Source organism: Macrotis lagotis, chromosome 1 (assembly GCF_037893015.1).
Source record: "Macrotis lagotis isolate mMagLag1 chromosome 1, bilby.v1.9.chrom.fasta, whole genome shotgun sequence".
NCBI classification, from domain to species: Eukaryota; Metazoa; Chordata; class Mammalia; order Peramelemorphia; family Peramelidae; genus Macrotis; species Macrotis lagotis.
In genome coordinates, this window is record NC_133658.1 from 146,432,229 (window position 1) to 146,450,745 (window position 18,517).

General features: G+C 36.1%; 1 protein-coding gene across 8 annotated transcripts in view; it reads left to right on the forward strand.

The window, feature by feature from the left end:
• CSGALNACT1 (chondroitin sulfate N-acetylgalactosaminyltransferase 1) overlaps nucleotides 1-18,517 on the forward strand; it is a 426,592-nt gene that overhangs the window by 395,486 nt on the left and 12,589 nt on the right. For all 8 annotated transcript variants that reach the window (XM_074209074.1, XM_074209073.1, XM_074209070.1 and 5 more), the window contains 2 exons: nucleotides 10,471-10,649; nucleotides 11,725-11,819. In XM_074209074.1, coding sequence (XP_074065175.1) covers nucleotides 10,471-10,649; nucleotides 11,725-11,819 — 274 coding nt within the window. The remainder of the gene's footprint in view (nucleotides 1-10,470; nucleotides 10,650-11,724; nucleotides 11,820-18,517) is intronic.

Here is an 18,517-nt window from a genome sequence, read left to right on the forward strand (position 1 = left end):
TGAAACTATTGCTGATTTTAGTTTTTTCATGATTATTACTTCCCATTCTAAGTGCTCTCAAATGATTGCTCTAATAACGTGTTCCCAAGTGTTGCTTGGTATCAAGTCAAACTCACCAATAAGCAGATCTGTTCTGCGGTATTACTTAGTGAGAAAGACCAAGGTTGACATGCATGTATACATGCAAGTCAGACCTAAGTGCTTTAGGCATAGCAAGGTGATGTGTATGTAGTTGGTTTAGGGATAGGATGATGGTGGTGGCAGTTATATGTTAAGACATATAAGAATAAAGAAAAGCATCAGAAGTTCTAAACTTTGAGAATTCAAGTGGATACTTCCACGGAGTGATTCTAAAGAAAAATTCTAAAGAGTTGTTCTGCAACTTTTTGCCAGTCTCTTCCTAGGAGGTACCATGCTTGAAGTCTGAGCTACAATATCTTTTATCTCCCTTCTGACTAAGAAGGGAGCTTAAATATAAGTGAGTTTAATTTTCTTGCTCAGCAATATAATGGGGTTAGGATGCTTCTCTCCATTATCCACCATGATTTTTTCCATTATAAATCAACACCTCATAAACCCCAGAATGGTTTTATGGGAAAAAAATATGAAGTGTAGCATTATAAGGCCTGGATTTGAATCCTGCCTCTTCTACTTATAAAGTGTGTGATCTTGGAGTCTCAAAACCTCAGTTTTCTCATTTGCAAAAAAGTTCTGCTCTAGTTGACCCTATCCTACTCTAAATCTCATGATCTTAACTAAAGAACAGGCCTGACATTCTCATTCTCATCAAATTCTACAACATTTTAAAGCCCTTTACTCTTTTTAAAAATTTCATTTATTTATTTATTTTCATCCATATGCACATGTCTATTTTTAAGTTACAAAATTTCCTTCCACTCTCCCTTCCCACACCCCTCCCCTCAGCAGCAGTTAAGTTAGCATTGAGAATACATATTTTAATAAACATGTTTACAGATTAGACATTTTTAGTATGAGGAATTAGGATTAGGAAAAGAGATAATTTTTATAACGTGTTCATAAGATTCTGAAGGGTGGTTTTATATTGTTATGTTTTGTTTTATTTTTCTTCCTCTGGATGGGGATAACATTGTCCATAGCTGGATACAATTTTCCTAGCTCTCTGAACTGCTGAGAGGAACTGCTTCCATCAAGGTTAATTATCTTGTATGTACATGGTTCTCCCTTTTCTCAGCTGTAACTCATTCCATGATTCTCTAGAGTCTGACCATTTATGGTTTCTTATAGAACAATAAAATTTCATAGTATTCATGTACCATAATTTGTTTAGCCATTCCCCAACTGATGGGCATCCCCTCAATTTCCAATTCTATGCCACTAGAAAAGGGCAGCTATGAATATTTTGGAATATGTGGGAATTTTCCTATTTTTTTATGATTTCTTCTGGATATAGGCCTAGAATTGGAATTTCTGAGTCAAACAGAATGAGCATCAGTTTTATTGCTCTTTAAGCATAGTTCCATATTGTTCTCCAGAAAGGTTGGATCCATTCACAACTCCACCAGCAATGCATCATGTCCCAATTCTCCCACAATCTCTCCAACATTGTTCAATTTCCCTTTTTCTCATCTTGGCCAATGTGATATGTGTGAGGTCATACCCCATAGTTGTTTTAATTTGCATTTCTCTAATCAATAATGATTTGGAGCATTTTTTCATATGATTACATATAGCTCTAATTTCTTCATTTGAAAGCTGTCTTTCTATAACCTTTGACCATTTGTCAATTGGGGAATGACTTGAAATCTTGTAAATTTGATTTGTTACTCCACATATTTTAGAAATGAGACCTTTATCAGAACTCCTAGTTGTGAAGATTGTTTCCCAGCTTTCTGCTTTCCTTTTAATTTTGGCAGCATTGATTTTATTAGTGCAAAACCTTTTCAAGTTAATATAGTCAAAATCATTCATTTTGCAATTTATAATGTACTCTAATTCTTGTTTGTACATAAATTTATCCCCTTTCCATCTATCTGATAGATGGAGTATTTCATAGTCTATTAATTTATCCATGGTGTTGCCCTTTATGTCTAAATCATGTACCCATTTTTACCTTATTTTGGTATAGGGAACGAAATGTGGGTCTATGCTTAGTGTTTGCCATATATATTTTCCACTTTTTCCTAACTATTTTTGTCAAAAAAGTGAGTTCTTATCCTGAAAGCTAATATCTTTGTCAAACAGTAGCTTGCTATTGTCATTTACTGCAGTTTCTTTTGAACCTATCTAATCCACTGATCCATTATTCTATTTCTTAACCAGTACCACACAATTCTGATGACTGCCATTTTATAGTATTGTTTTAGATCTGGTAAAGCTAAGCTACCTTCCTTTACATGTTTTTCATAAGTTCCTTTGCTATTTTTGACCTTTTTTTTGCTCCAGATGAATTTTGCTATTATTTTTTCTAGCTTGGTAAAATAGTTATTTAATATTTTGTTTGACATGGTACTGAATAAGTAATTTAATTTGAGTAGAATTGTCATTTTTATTATATTTTATTTTTATAATTTTTTTTATTTCTTTGAGAAGTGCTTTATATTTGTGTTCATATACTTTTTGTCTTGGGACATTTAATTTATTAAATTTAACATTATTTAATGTTTTCTATAGTTACTTTAAATGGAATTTTTCTTTCTCTTACACTTGGTTTTGTTGTTCATATATAGAAATGCTGATAATTTATGTGGATTTATTTTATATTCTGCTACTTTACTGAATTTGTTAATTGTTTCAAGGAGTTTTTGAGATGATTTTCTCAGGTTCTCTAAGTATACCATTATATCATCTGCAAAGAGTGAAAGCTTTGCTTCCTCATTTCCAATTCTGATTCCTTCAATTTCTTTTTCTTCTCTTATTGCTACAGCTAGCATTTCTAATGTTATAATACAATAATACTGTATTAAATAGTAATGGTTATAATGGGCATCCTTGTTTCACCCCTGATTTTATTGAAAATACTCTTAATTTATTCCCATTTTATATATAATATTTGTTGATGGTTTGATAGATACTATTTATTATTTTTAGGGAAACTCCATTTTTCCTAAACTTTCTGCTTTTTTTTTTTTTTAGGATTTTTCAAGGCAAATGGGGTTAAGTGGCTTGCCCAAGGCCACACAGCTAGGTAATTATTAGGTGTCTGAGGTCAGATTTGAACTCAGGTACTCCTGACTCCAGGGCTGGTGCTCTATCCACTGTGCCATCTAGCCACCCCCCTTTCTACTGTTTTTAATGGGAATGATGTTGTATTTTTCAAAGGCTTTTTCAGCATCTATTGATATGATCATATAATTTCTGTTGGTTTTGTTATTGATATGTTCATTTATATTGAGTGTTTTCCTAATATTGAATTACCCTTGCCTACCTGGTATAAATCCTACCTGATCATGGTGTAGTATCCTGGTAATAACTTGTTCTAGCCTTATTGCCAAAATTTTATTTAAGATTTTTGCATCAATATTCATTAGAGAGATTGATCTATAATTTTCTTTGTCTGTTTTGGTTCTTCCTAATTTAGATATCAGCACCATCTTGGTGTCATAAAAGGAGTTTGGCATAACTCATTCTTCTCCTATTTTTTAAATAGTTTATGTATAATAGGAGTTAATTGTTCCTTAAATCTTGGTAGAATTTATTTGTAAATCCATCTGGACCTGGAGATCTTTTCTTCGAGAGTTTATTGATAGTTTCTTCAATTTCTTTTTCTGAAATGGGGTTATTCAAGTAATTTATTTCCTCTTCTGTTAATTCTAGGAAGTTTGTATTTTGTAGATATTCATCCATTTCACTCAGCTTATCCAATGTATTGGCATACAGTTCAGCAAAGTAACTTCTAATTATCTCTTTAATTTCCTCCCCATTCGTGGTTAGTTGACCCTTTTCCTTTTTGATATCAATAATTTGGTAATCTTTCTTTTATTAAATTAGATTAAGCAAAGGCTTGTCTATTTTATTGGCTTTTTTCATAAAACCAATTCCAGTTTATTTATGAGATCTTTGGTTTATGTTTAATCTCTTCAATTATATTTAACCTTTTAATTATCCTGAGAGAAGTTAAGTTCTCAGGAATTAAACATGTTATAACTTCCCTTTTAGGGTTGTATACAATTTGATGGTCTTGACCAATATTTGTTTTGTTTTGTTTCATCTTTTTCTTCTCCTTTTCATTTACCTTTGTATGCAACTCTTGAGTGTGTATTTGGTGGATTGTTCAGTTCTGGTTGTTGAGCATCCATCTGTTTCCCTGACAGAATATGCTGAATTTTTCAGGGTGGTACATTCTGGAGTGTAATCCCAGGTCATTTTGTCTCCAATATATGGTATTCCAGTTCTTGCAGTCCTTCATTGTTGAGGCTAATAATAGGTCTTATGTGAGTCTGATTGTGTTTCCTCTGTATTTGAATTATTTTCTTTTTCTGCTTGTAATTTTCTCTCCTTTATTTGAGAGTTATGTAATTTGGCCATAATAACCCTTGGAGTTTTTCTCCTAGGGTCTCTTTCTGGAGGAATTGTGTGTATTCTTTCAATGGTTATATTGTTTTCTTGTTCTAAGAGATTTGAACAGTTTTCTCTTATAATTTCCTGCATGATTTTTTTTTTTGATCTAGGCTTTCTGGTAGTCTGATGATTTGTAGATTATCTCTTCCGGACCTATTTTCCAGGTCATTTGTTTTCCCTGTAAGGTACTTTACATTTTCTTCAATTTTTTTTGTTTTATGGAATCGTGTAGTCTCATAGATTCATTGGTTTCTATTTGTTCAATTCTAATTTTGGGGGTTTTATTTTCATCAGTTATCTTTTGTGTTTCCCTTTTAAAAGTGTTGAATTCTTTGGTCAGTTTTTCGTAATTTTCCTGCAAGACTCTCATTTCTTTTTTCCATTTGTCAATTTTTAATTTTTCTCTTTTCTTTGGTTTTTTAAATTGTTTTTTAAACTCTTTGATGAGCTTTTGTATTTGAGTTCAATCTATAGACTGTTTTGATACTTCCCCTGTGAGTGATTTTTCCCTGATTTCTTCTTTATACATTGTATTGTTTTCACCTTGTCTGTAAAGTAGTTTTCTATAGTAAACATTCTTTTAGCTTTTTTGCTCATCTTTGTTGTTTTAGCTCTGTTCCTGGGGTATAGTTTTTATTTTGCTGGGGCTGGGCTCTGATCCCTGCTTTGGTGTTGGTCAAGATGTTGCCTATGCAGATCAGGCCTTGCCTTTGCAGAGGTTTGTTTCTTCCCAGTTCTGACTTAGCAGTGGTTTGTTCCCAACTCAGTCATATCTTCTGCCCCAGTGTTACTAGGGTTCAGACTTTGAATTGGGACTCTCCCTGTTGCCTTGCCAGGACCTCTGCTGTTATCAAACTGTTAGAATCTAGATTGCTCTATGGCTAAAAAACTACTGTTGGCTTTCCAGCTCTCCTGCTTCCTGTACTTTTACTTCCCTCTTCCCCCCAAAGATACAGGCCTTCACTGATGATCCTCTGTGATGTCTTCTGCTGAAAACTTCTTTGAATCTTTTCTTTTTCTTGGTAGGATCTGTAGTTTGAATGTCAATATAGAGACTTCATTTATTTTTTGTAGAGAAAAGCTCCAGGAACATGTTAGCTTCATGTTACTATCTTTTCTCCTCCCTGGAAGTCCCAAGCCCCTTACTTTTCAAGTCCTATACATCGCTCTGCTTCTTGCTTCTTACTGTCCAGCCAAACTGGTCTTCTTACATTTATCATCTGTGTCATTCCATGTCATCCTCTCCCCTCCTTTGTACTGTCTGACCTCCATGTCTAGAATGGGGGACTACCTATTTCCTCATGTTGCTCTCTTAGAACCTACAAATCTCCCTCAAGACTAATCTCAGGCAACACTTATATTATGCTTTTTCTTATTCTTTCCCATTGCCAGTGGCTCCAGTAAAATTACATTTTAACTAATTAGTTAGCTAGTGTCTCTCCCTGCTACAGGACAAGGATTGTTACTTTTGCATCCCCTTTGACTGGCACAGAGTATGTACTAGTAAATACTTGTTGAGTGATTGATTTACTCCTGCACTGGGGATCTCATCAGCACTCTCTTGTGGAGATTGATTTGTTTGTTCCTGCCAAAGATAGAATAATCTTCCCAGTTGTGTCTCCTTAAATATTTTTTCTCCAAGCTATGATCACAAAGAGAATGAAAAGGTAGTAAGGGTGTTGAGCTTGGATGTGATGAATTCTAATTAGCTTATATTCCATTTTCTCTGATACTCTGAGTATATCCATTTGCCCTGGTTCTTGACAGAATAACAAGATTTATTTCTTTTCTAACTCAATTTTAGAAGCTACTGTGGCTATACTGACTCTGAATGGTCCAGCATGAATCTCCCATGGCTACTCTCCCTTATCTTCAGCTTATTCACAAATATACTCTTGTCATCCATCTCTACACTAAGCCCTGATTTGAATGCTGTATCTATCATTCACATATATGTATCTGCCTTATTCTTGTTATCTTATTAAATAAAAATGGGGGCATGTGAAGAAATAAAGCAAACAAAAAGGAAATTTACTATGTTTCCTATTACTGTGGAGTTCAGCTAGAAACCTTAGGAACCCCAGTCATTAAACAAAAATAATGATTGAACTAACTAGGAGCTAAAAACTATCTGAGGAGGGAGTCCATAGGCTTCTCAAGCTTGTCAGAGAAATCCATGAAGGAGAAAAAAAAGTTTAAGCACTCCTTAACTACTCTACAGAAATCTCCTTTATAACACTTTGATGGAAATAGCAAAATTGGGAAAGGAGTTCTCACCTCTCCTACTTATTTTTTTTTTCCTTTACTGCTAGAGGTAGGGAAAGATGATGAGTTGAAGTTTTAGGAACATCTGCATTTGAACTGACAAAACATTCAGAGCATCAAAGTGGAAATACTCTATATAATTTTTTTTCTTTGTGTGTATGGGGGGGGCAGAAGAGAGAATGAGGCATTCAGCCTACCCTAAGGATCATTTAATTTTTAAAAGTTAAAAGTATTTTAGCATGAAATAAGAGGCAAAGTTTTATGGAACTTCCTGATGAGATCAATAGTAAAACTTCAGTTCTTTTTTTAATGAGGAAGATAATGTACATCTCTGAATGAATAGTGAGACTAAATCAGGTTTGGAAATTTCTGATGACCTATATACAACACTCTTACTTCATTTATAACTTAAGGATCCTTTATTATCCCTAACTAAAAATTAAGTCAAACCCTGTTCTTCCTGTTTCCTACCTAAGGGAAAAAATATTCTTAATACCAATATTCAAAACTGGCAAATGAATTGAAATTCTTCATAGACTTTTAGGAAAATTTTAGCAATAGTTTTGGTACCAGGTATTGTAAAGGTTTATGACAATGCATTGGGTACAGTATTGGCCCCTATTTAGTTTTAAAAGAGAAATCTACAGTTGTCCAGGCTAATTGTATGAAGTGCCATATTACTATATTAATAAAACAACAACTTCATGATTTATAGGGACAAATCTTTGTCAATTTTGCTTTTGCATTGCTAAGAAGAGCAAGACGGTTAGCAAGAAGGAGTGTCTTCTTAAAACAATGGTTTTTGAGGGCTGCTAGGTGGCGCAGTGGATAGAGCACCAGCCCTGGAGTCAAAGGTACCTGGGGTTCAAATCCGGTCTCAGACACTTAATAATTACCTAGCTGTGTGGCCTTGGGCAAGCCACTTAACCTCATTCCCTTGCAAAAATTAAAACAAACAAACAAACAAACAAAAAACCCAATGGTTTTTGGAATGTCATCATATTTTTCCTAAAAATGACTCCATGAAATGGAAGAGTCTACATCCTCTAGAAATATTTCAGAAGAGAAGGGAATTAAAAATCAGCATTCAAAGAAGGAGATTTTAAGCAATTTCCTTAGTCAATACATTAAATATGTATGAACAGACCTGACAGGCATTTTGGACTTTATATTCAGATTCATTGAAATAAACAGTGTGACACAGAAGATAATAATCTCCCTATATTATGACATATCCTGGCTCCCTGCAGTTTGCTCCATTGGTTATCAATATAAATATCCAGATATTTTAAGACCTTCTACCAAAATTTTTCCCAGTTCATTTTTTCTCTTGACATGTTTATTTTGTCTATTTCAAACCATCATATTTGTATGTGTGTGTGTTACACACACACACACACACACACACACACATATACACATTTTTCATTTGGGGGGTTCTGGGAGCGTCAAAAGACCATGTAGTTTTTTAATTGGATTGCATTTTGTTCGTAAAAATAAGGAGTGACCAAGTAGAAGACGTTAAGATGCAGCCAATGGTGTAATAGTAAATGTTTAACAATATACTCTCCAAAAATGTGCGACATACTTTTAAGTTTAATCTATTTTGCTAACATTTTCTACATCCCTTTTATTAATTTAGGCAATTAGCAAAATAAAAAAATCAAGTATGATTTGTAGTATTTGTTAATTTTTAAGGTATAAATGCTCATACTGAAAAATTTAATATTAGCTCAAAGTTGACCTAACTCCAGCCCACCTCTTGGAGTCAAGAAGACATGGATTAAGGGGGCAGCTAGGTGGTGCAGAGGGGGCAGCTAGATGGCAAAGTGGATAGAGTACTGGTCCTGGAGTCAGGAGGACCTGAGTTCAAATCTGGCCTCAGACACCTAATAATTACCCAGCTGTGTGACCTTGGGCAAGTCACTTAATCCCATTGCCTTGCAAAAATCTAAAAAAAAAAGACATGGATTAAAGTCTTGGCTGTCTTATATTGATTATGTGATACTAAACAAGTTACTTAAGCTTTGTCTCAGATAGCTTGCTCAAATTATAAATTGCAGAAGTTGCCATTCTAAATCAGTAGAGGAAGCTTTCTTATATCAATGAAATCATGGTTATACTACTGCTATTGACACTATCATATTTACATTTCCTGTTGCTAATATTCAGTTGTTTTAATCTTATCTGATTCTTTGTTATCCCATTTTGGGATATTCTTGGCAAAGATACTGAAGTGGCTTACCATTTCCTTCTCCAGCTCATTTTACAAATAAGGATACTGAGACAAAACAGAATTAAGTGACTTTCCTATTAATAAGCTAAATTTGAACTCATGAAAATAAATCTTCCTGATTCTAAGATCAGTGTTCTATCCATTGCACCACCTAACTGTATTGACTAATAGATTACCTTAATGTGATATTCTTGACTTTTTAATGTCATACAAAAATACAAAATAGTCCCAAGTAAAATGAGAGTATTAGAATATTTGATGTCCATATGGGGAAATGACCTGTATTTGAAATATACCTTTGACACAATCATGTTAAGAATAATTGGTATAAGACATGCCATTTTTAGTTAACAAAACAAGTAGAAATTCATACAAAAATATCATATTGATCATTTGATATAAATAGATGGCATCAAGTTATATGATTCTTTCCCTTAAAAAATATATTAGGGGTGGCCAGGTGGCACAGTGGATAAAGCACTGGCCCTGGAGTCAGGAGTACCTGGGTTCAAATCTGGTCTCAGACACTTAATAATTACCTAGCTGTATGGCCTTGGGCAAGCTACTTAATCCCATTTGCCTTGCAAAAACCTAAAAGAAAAATACATTAAACAATTTCATACTCATCATATCCAAAAAAACCAGAATTCATTATTCAAACCTACCCCCCCCAAATTCATACCTCTTTCAGATATCCTTGTTTCTATCATAGACATCACCAAGCTTCCATTTATTTAGTACACAATCTTTTTTTTTTAAGTTTGTTTTTTTTTTTTTGCAAGGAAATGGTGTTAAGTGTCTTGCCAAAGGCACACAGCTAGGTAATTATTAAGTGTCTGAGGTCAGATTTGAACCCAGGTAATCCTGACTCCAGGGCCAGTGCTCTATCCACTGTGCCACCTGGCCACCCCCAGTATACAATCTTAAGGTCATTTTCTTACTATGGCACCTCCACAATATTTCCCACATCTGTCCCATTTTTTAAAATTCATACAGCCACCAACTAATTCTAGATCCTCATAACCAAAACTGTACTCTAGGCACATTCCCTTATTTGGTCTCCTTGCTTCTGGTTTTTCTAACTCTAATTCATAAAATGACTTGTTAACAGCATTTATACTGACTAGTTATCTCCTTGCTTTGTAAATCCAGTGACTTCCAGTTACACTATGGTTATTATATATAAATATATATATATATATATATATATATATATATATATATATATACACACACACACACACACACACACACACACACACACATATTAAGTTCCAGTAAATTATCACTGAATGACATTGTTCCCTGCCATCTTTTCCCCAGGACTCACATTCTCCTTTTCTAGAAGTTTTACTCTTCATCCAAGAAGGATGGTGATTGGATCCAATTTTTTCATTTTCATTCTCAAATCATTTTGTGTATTCCTATAGGGCTGCCAACTTCAGAAATTTTACATTTATCCAACTGGGTGGTGAGTTCTCAAGAGGCAAGGGGCTCGATGTTGGTGCCCGAGTTTGGAAAGGAAGCAACGTCCTCCTCTTTTTCTGTGATGTTGATATCTACTTTACCTCAGAATTCCTCAACACATGTAGGCTGAACACACAGCCAGGTATGGCTTCCCAAGGTGCATGATTAACCTCTTGTAGTGGAGATTCTATAGAAGCACAGCCCACTGAATATATATGGGGAAGAGCCTATAGTTCCATGGAGCATAGGTGAATGGTACATGTGACTCAGACTTGAGGGACTTATGCTATGAAATGCTGAAACATAACATTATCGGTCCCTTTGTCCTTATGATAACAGTGGCAGCAAGATGCCAAAGATAATATAATTAATAATAATAATAATAATAATAACAGTTATATAGCATTTACTACATGTTAAGTACTGTGCTAAATGCTTTAAAATTATCCCATTCAATTTTCATAACCATCCTGGGAGGTAGGTGTTATAATTATCCCCATTCTACAAATGAGGAAACTGAGGCAGAGATTAAGTGTCTTGCCTAGGGTTACATAACTATTAAGTGTCTAAGGCCAAGTTTGAGCTCAGTTCTTCCTAAATCTAGGTCTAGAACCATCTAGCTGGCCACTGAGCAACAAGGGCTTCCCAACACCAGACTTTCTGACCACTCCAATGGACTTGAATCTGTAAAATTTCTACTAATAGAATAATAAAATAATAAAATTCATTTTCTTTATGTTTTACTATCTCTGTCAAGGTCATGTTAAAAAAAATTGTTAATCTATATGGATCAGATCCTTTAAAACTAAACTCAAAACAAATTTCTTGCAGTAATTTGTTAGTAACAGTTAAAAAGGAATTGATTCCTAACCCAAACCTAACTCTAGCCCCTGAGATCTTAGCTTCAAAATGTTTGGCAAGCAAGGAGAAAGCTAGCCACAGAGGGAGTTATTGTTCCTTTAAAATCTTACTAAATGGGCAACTCTCTCAGCTCTCATTGACCAGTCTTTGACAATGTCTGATCCCCTGTCACTGTTAAAAAGATCAAGGGACCAAGTACTTCCTCCACCCAGATTCCCAGTTCTTCCAGGCTGAACTACCTGTGATGCCAGAGGTAGAGTGAGAAGTTGAACTCATTTCCATGCATGCTCTTGGACTGACCCCCATCACCTAATGCACAAGTTAATTTAAGAAAATGTTTGTTTTTTTATTTGTAGGGAAAAAGGTGTTTTATCCAGTCCTTTTCAGTCAGTACAATCCTGGAATAATTTATGGTCATCATGATTCAGTTCCACCCTTAGAGCAACAACTGGTAAGTAATTTGACCTTTCAATAATATGTATAACAGTACATTTGAAGAACCATTTAGATTTATGGGATACCTGACAATGGCAGGTGGGTTGACTTGATTCTTTTTTTTTTTCAGTTTTTGTTTACTTGAATGTCTTTGTTTCTTCATCCAAAGGCTTTGCTGCTTCAAATTGTTTATGGAACTTGAAGGAAGAGAATAATTAAAATACTATTCCCAAAGCCCAGACATGTATCCATGGCCTCTTCATATAACCATGTGTTTTTAATCTCTGTCTTCATTTTCTCATCTGTTAAATGGGGATAATACTGTTTACTCCCTATTTCTCAGATCAGCGGTAAGGAAATTGCTCTGTAAAATTGGAAAGAGCTAAAGAATTGTAAACAACAGCTTGCATTACTACTTCATTATTACCATTATTATCAGGGAAGAATTTTCTGCTGGAGATGAATTTTGAAGGATGTTGGACACCCCTGCCATCCCTGTTACTGGGGATACTGAGGCTGATGGATCCCTTGGGCTGAGTTCTGAGCTGCACTGAGCTAAGTTGGTTGAGTGTTTGTATTAAATTCATCATTAATATAATGAGTCTTCAGAAGTAGGGGAGGATATGATTAGCAACTGTTTCTTTCCACATTATGTTTATCAAATGATATTATATATTTGTATATGTGTCACATCCCCTATGCCATACTTAGGTCAAGGACTGTGAGTTCTGTTCTTCAATTGTGTCAATTCTTCATGACTCATTGGGTTTTCTTGGCAAAGAGAGTTGAATGATTTGCCATTTATTCTCCAACTCATTTTACAGATGAGGAACTTATAGTGACTTGCTCCAGGTCCAGCACTCTATCCACAACTATCCAACTGCCCAGTAATATAATTAGGTGTATTCAAAGCTATGTGAGTTAACTATGAGTTAGGTGCTATGTATCTCTTTTATTTCTGTCAGCATTCAGCATAACACTCTACATGTAGTATATATTTTTCAGAAGTGATTGAATGAATGAATTGTGATCATCTGTTTTAACTAAGATCTCCTTAATTTACTAATATAAGCTAAAATGAGTAATTTTAGTGTGTGTGCTTGTGTGCATGTAAGCATTTGAATCTCATGGGTCTTATATTTCTTAGGAAAAAATTAGATCTTCTCAGTATGGTCTCATGACTGTTATAATCATGCTCTGGGGGAGGGGTTTGTCTTAAGCTAACAAATGATTATGTTTCATGGTAGCTTTATAAATAGGACTCAAATGAACAAATATGCTTGCTGTTCTTCCTTAAGCCCAGTTTGATAAGAGAATAACTTGCCATAACTGGCAGGGAAGAACAGCCAGGAAATTCAGAGTTTTTGCACTTAATTAAGACAAGTTAGAATTCTTTAACTAATAGATTTTGCAGTTATAGCCCTTTAAAAATGGCAAAATAGCATTTCACAAGTATCTTAGCCACTGTTACTTCAGAAGTTCTATTACTTCAATGTGGCATGGAGTTTTGCTTTTTTAATATTTTATTTTTTTATAGTTTCACTAAAAAACAATTTTTTTTTACAATTTTGAGTACCAAATTCTTTTTCACTCTCCTTCTTTCCCCCTTCTCCTTATTGAAAAAGCAAGCAATTTGATATAGGTTATAGATGTACAGTCATGGAAACCATACTTCTTCCATATTGTTCACATTATAAAAAATACAATAAAAAATTTTTAAAGTTTTAAAAAATAGTTTGCTTTGATCTATATTCAAACTCCACCAGTTCTTTCCTTGGAGGTGGATGGCATTTTCCATCATAAATCCTTCAGAATTAGTATGGATCACTGTATTCCTGATAATAGTTGTTTGGTGTACAATATTGCTATAATTGGGTACACTGTTCTTCTGGTACTACTCTCTTTACAACACATCAGTTCATATAAATTTTCCAGGTTTTTCTGAAAGCATCCTGCTAGTCCTTTTTGATAGCATAGTATTCCATCATCAATATAACTTGTTCGCCCTTCTCCAGCTAAAGAGCATTCCCCTCAATTTCCAGTTCTTTGAACGGCATGGAGTTTTCAAAGGTTATGTCAGTTAAGAAATAATTCTACAGGACTTTTTTTTTTAATATAGGAGCACTTATAGAGAATAAGCATTTATGAAAATCTAATATGTATGTGGCACTGTGCCAAGGGCTCTACAAATATTATCTCATTTCACCCTCACAAAACCCCTGCAAAGTAAGTTTATTTTATAATTGAAGAAACTGAGGCAGATAGACATTAAATAATTTTTTCAAGTTAACACAGTATCTAAGGCTACATTTGAACTCAGGGCTTCCTGACTCCAGGTTCTATACCCAATTCTGCACCACCCAGTGTACTCTAGTCATTCATTGATTGTGACTTGTTATCTGAGGACTGAGCTCAGTGTATCATTACCATTTAGTTACAGGTTGAAGAAATTTTTCATCACAACAACTCAAGAAGACTATATCCTGGGTGTAGAGAGTTTAGTATATGGAATACCCACAGCAACAAAATTATGGGCCATTAAAGTATTAGAAAAATTTAAGCAAGTTCAGGCAACTGTTCCATATGGAAATACCCCACCCCCCTGATCTCAGAAATATTCCTGATTTAAAATAGCATTTTAACCTTTGAAATGTATTCTCCAACTCATTTTTTCCTTGTATTGGACTTAGTTGTCATTTAGTTATATTTGTGTATTATACATATATATATATATATATATATTATATATGTATATATATATACATACACACACATATGTGGATGTATATATACATATATATACACACACATATGTACATTGTTAAAATTAATTATCTGAAATAGGAAACAAATCTGAGATAGACTTCTGAATATTTGAGGACCTGGTTCTATCAATCTGTCTGTCAAAGTAAGATTGTCTTTAGAATCTCTGCTTGCTTTTGTAGCATTTTGCAATTAAAAAGATTTAAGAGGCCTGTAGTTCAGGAAAAAGGGAACTAAGACTGAGAAGGAGTAGCTTGTAGTGGGTAAGTTAGCAGCTACTCTGGACTCCCTGTTCTCCAACTGCCAGAAAGGAACCTTAAAATATTATACTGTTCAATTTATAACTAACCTCTAGCTCAAGGGAGAAAAGAGTCAGGGGAAACTTATCCATAAGACTGGAAAGAGAAATTTAGCCTTTAATCAACCCCCTTTTCTCCAACTGCTAGAAATGGGAAGTTAGCCTTTAAAAAAGTCTTATAATCCTATGATTATTTATTTCTATAAAAATTTGTCTTACTCTCAATTATTGCTACTAAATGATAAACTCTTATTATTCTGTCTATTCACTAAATCTACATGTAAACTAGACTTAAGAGAATAGTTGTGAAAGTTAACTTTTTGTTTTTATTTTTTTATTTGTTTTTAATTTATTTTTTTATTCCCATTTTGTACAAATGTTTTTTTACATTAATAAAATATTCTTGTTTACAAGTAAACAAAATACCCCTTCTCCCCCATGAATATAGATAGACTTGCTTGGGCGAAAAAAGTAAAGGGGAGAGAAAAAAAATTAAAATTAAAAAATAATAATAGTAATAATTGTAGGTATGGCCAGGTGGCGCAATGGACAAAGCACCAGCCCTGGAGCCATGAGCACCTGAGCCCATATCCAGCATCGTAAACCCAACTATCACCCAGCCGTGTGACTTGCAAGCCACCCGATCCCCACTGCCCTGCAAAAACCAAAAAGAAGAAAAAAAAAGACCCAAAATAAAATAGTAATGATAGTAGGGGTGGCTGGGTGGCAGACAGAGCATTGGCCCTTGAGCCAGGAGCACCTGGGTCCAAATCCGGCCCCAGACACCCAAAGATCACCCTGCTATATGGCCCCAGGCAGGCTATCCAGCCCCACTTGCCCTGCACCGTCCCCCAAATAATAATAAAAAAAAATGTGCTTGAGTTTTTGTTCCAACACCAACAACTCTGTCATGGGTGGATCTCATTCTTTATGATAAGTCCATCACAGAAGTTACTTCCATATTTTTCCACCTTTGACACTGCTGATCACAACTCCCTCCTTTCTTATTTCTCCACTACCATGTACTCTATTTTCTCTCTCCTTTCACTCTGACTCTGCTGTAGGGACATTGACTGGCTCAGCAGACAGATCCCTAGTCCTGGGGCCAAGAAGCCCTGAGCCCCCATACCACCCCTTAGGCCCAGAATCCACCTGGCCCTGTGGTCCTGGGCAGGCCTTCCAATCCCAGCCCCTTGCATGAAGTAAGAAAGAAAATGTGTTATATCTGGCCACTCTCCCCCCATGGTTCATCCTCTCCTCCTTTATTCACATCCCCACCCCTTCCCCCTGCTCCCCCCTCCTTCTTACTCCAGATGTCTATACCCCATTGAGTATATATGCTATTGCCACTACTAGTCACCTCTGATGAGAGCAAAGTTTCCCTCATTCCCACTTGCCTCCCCCCTTCCATATCATTGCAATAGCTCATTGTAATAAAAAAAAAACTTATATGAAATATCTTGGACTATTCCCCCTCTCCTTTTTATTTCTCCCATTCCATTTCCCTTCTTTTTCTATTGATTCCATTTTTACACCATATTTTATCTTTGAATTCAGCTTTCTCCTGTGCTTCAACTATAAAAGCTCTCTCTACCTGCTCTATTAACTGAGAAGGTTCATATGAGTATTATCAGTGTCATTTATCCATGCAGGAATACATGCAATTCATCCTCATTAAGTCACTTCATATTTCCCTCCTCTCCTCCAGTCTCCATGCTTCACCTGAGTCCTGTATCTGAAGATCAAACCTTCTGTTCAGCTCTGGCCATTCCAAAAGGAACATTTGAAATTCCCCTGGTTCATTGAAAGTCCATCTTTTTCCCTGGAAGAGGACATTCAGCCTTGCTGGGTAGTTCATTCTTGGCTGCATTCTAAGCTCTTTTGCTTTCCAGTATATTGTATTCCAAGCCCTACAAGCTTCCAATGTAGTTGCTGCTAAGTCCTGTGTGATCCTGACTGCAGCGCCACAATATTTGAACTGTGTCCTTCTGGCTGCTTGTAATATTTTTCTTTGACTTGGGAGTTCTGGAACTTAGCTATAATATTCCTAGGGGTTGGTTTTTTGGGATCTCTTTCTCTGGGGGGATCGGTGGATTCTCTCCATTTCTATTTTGCCCTCTGCTTCTAGAATATCAGGGCAATTTTCCTGTAGTAATTCTTTGAAAATGATGTCAAGGCTCTTTTCCTGATCATGACTTTCAGGTATTCCAACAATTTTTAAATTATCTTTTCTAAGTCTGTTTTCCATATCAGTTGTTTTTTCAATGAGATATTTCACATTTTCTTCTAATTTTTCTTTTTTTTTTGTTTTGAAGTATTGATTCCTGATTTCTGGTAAATTCATCAGTCTCCCTGAATTCTATTCTTTGTCTGAAGGATTTGTTTTCCTCAGAGAGTTTTCTTATCTCTTTTTCCATCTGGCCAATTTTGCTTTTTAAAGCATTCTTCTCCTCAATAACTTTTTGAACTGTTTTATCCATTTGACCTAAGCTGGTTTTTAGCATGCTGTTTTCTTCAGCATTTTTTTGGATTTCCTTGACTAAGCTGCTGACTTCATTTTCATGTTTTTCATGCATCTCTCTCCTTTCTTTTCCCAGTTTTTCTTCCAACTCCCTCATTTGATTTTCAAAGTCTTTTTTGAGCTCTGTCATAGCCTGAGCCCAATTTCTATTTTTTCTTGGAGTCTTTAGATGCAGGAGCTTGTGCTTCCTCATCTTCAGACTGAGTATTTTGATCCTTCTTGGGCTCATTTGCAAAATATTTCTCAATAGTCTTCCTTTTGTTTCTCTGCTTGCTCATTTTCCCAGCCTGGGCCTGGTTTGGGGTGCTTCCTGAGCTTTTGGGACACTCCCACAAGGGTCTCAGTGTGTGAGGCTCTGTCCTCCCTCCTGGTCTGTGAATGACCATAAGCACCCCCCCCCCCCGCCACGGGGCTGAGGTGGGGGGGGCCCTGCTGTTCTATTGGGGGACCTAGACTGCGATCAGGATCTAAATGTGGTCAGAGCCCCAGAGTCCTGTTCCAGGGGCAGAGGACTGAGCTCGCAGTTTCTCCTCACTCCCCTCCCTCAGCTCAATGGGCTCATGTCCTGGGGGCTCCTGCTTACTGGCTCCACCTGCTTCTATTTCCAGCTCTGGGCTGCAGAAAGACCAAGCTGCTCCCTGTGTACCCGCGAGGGCTGGGCTCCACGTGCTTGCTCTGGCAGAGGTCCCCCCTGTTCCCCCACTTTGTGCCCGGTGCTCCTCGGGGTGCAGCTCAGGAGACTCCCCTGCTGTTGTGAGCTGAGTCTCCCAGTGCCCTGGGGCTGCCTCCGGGAGGCTGAAGTTCTTTGGCTCTGGCGGGCCACCCCTCTGGTAGGCCGCCCCTCCGTCCCCAGGGAGCAAAGCCTTTCTGCTCTTTTCCAGGTTATCTTGAGTAGGAGAACTGCCTCACTGGGTCCCTTTGTGGGTTCTGTCTCTCGAAAGTTTAGTTAGAGTCCTTAGCTGATGAGTTTTATCAGAGAGCTCCTAAGACTCGATCCCTTCTTGTCGCCATCTTGGCTCTGCCCCCCAAGGTTAACTTTTCTTAAAGAATGGAACTGAATCCTACAATCAGATTAAAAATATATCAAAGTAATCAATACTAATGTATTTAAAGGTTATTCCTTTTTAGCATA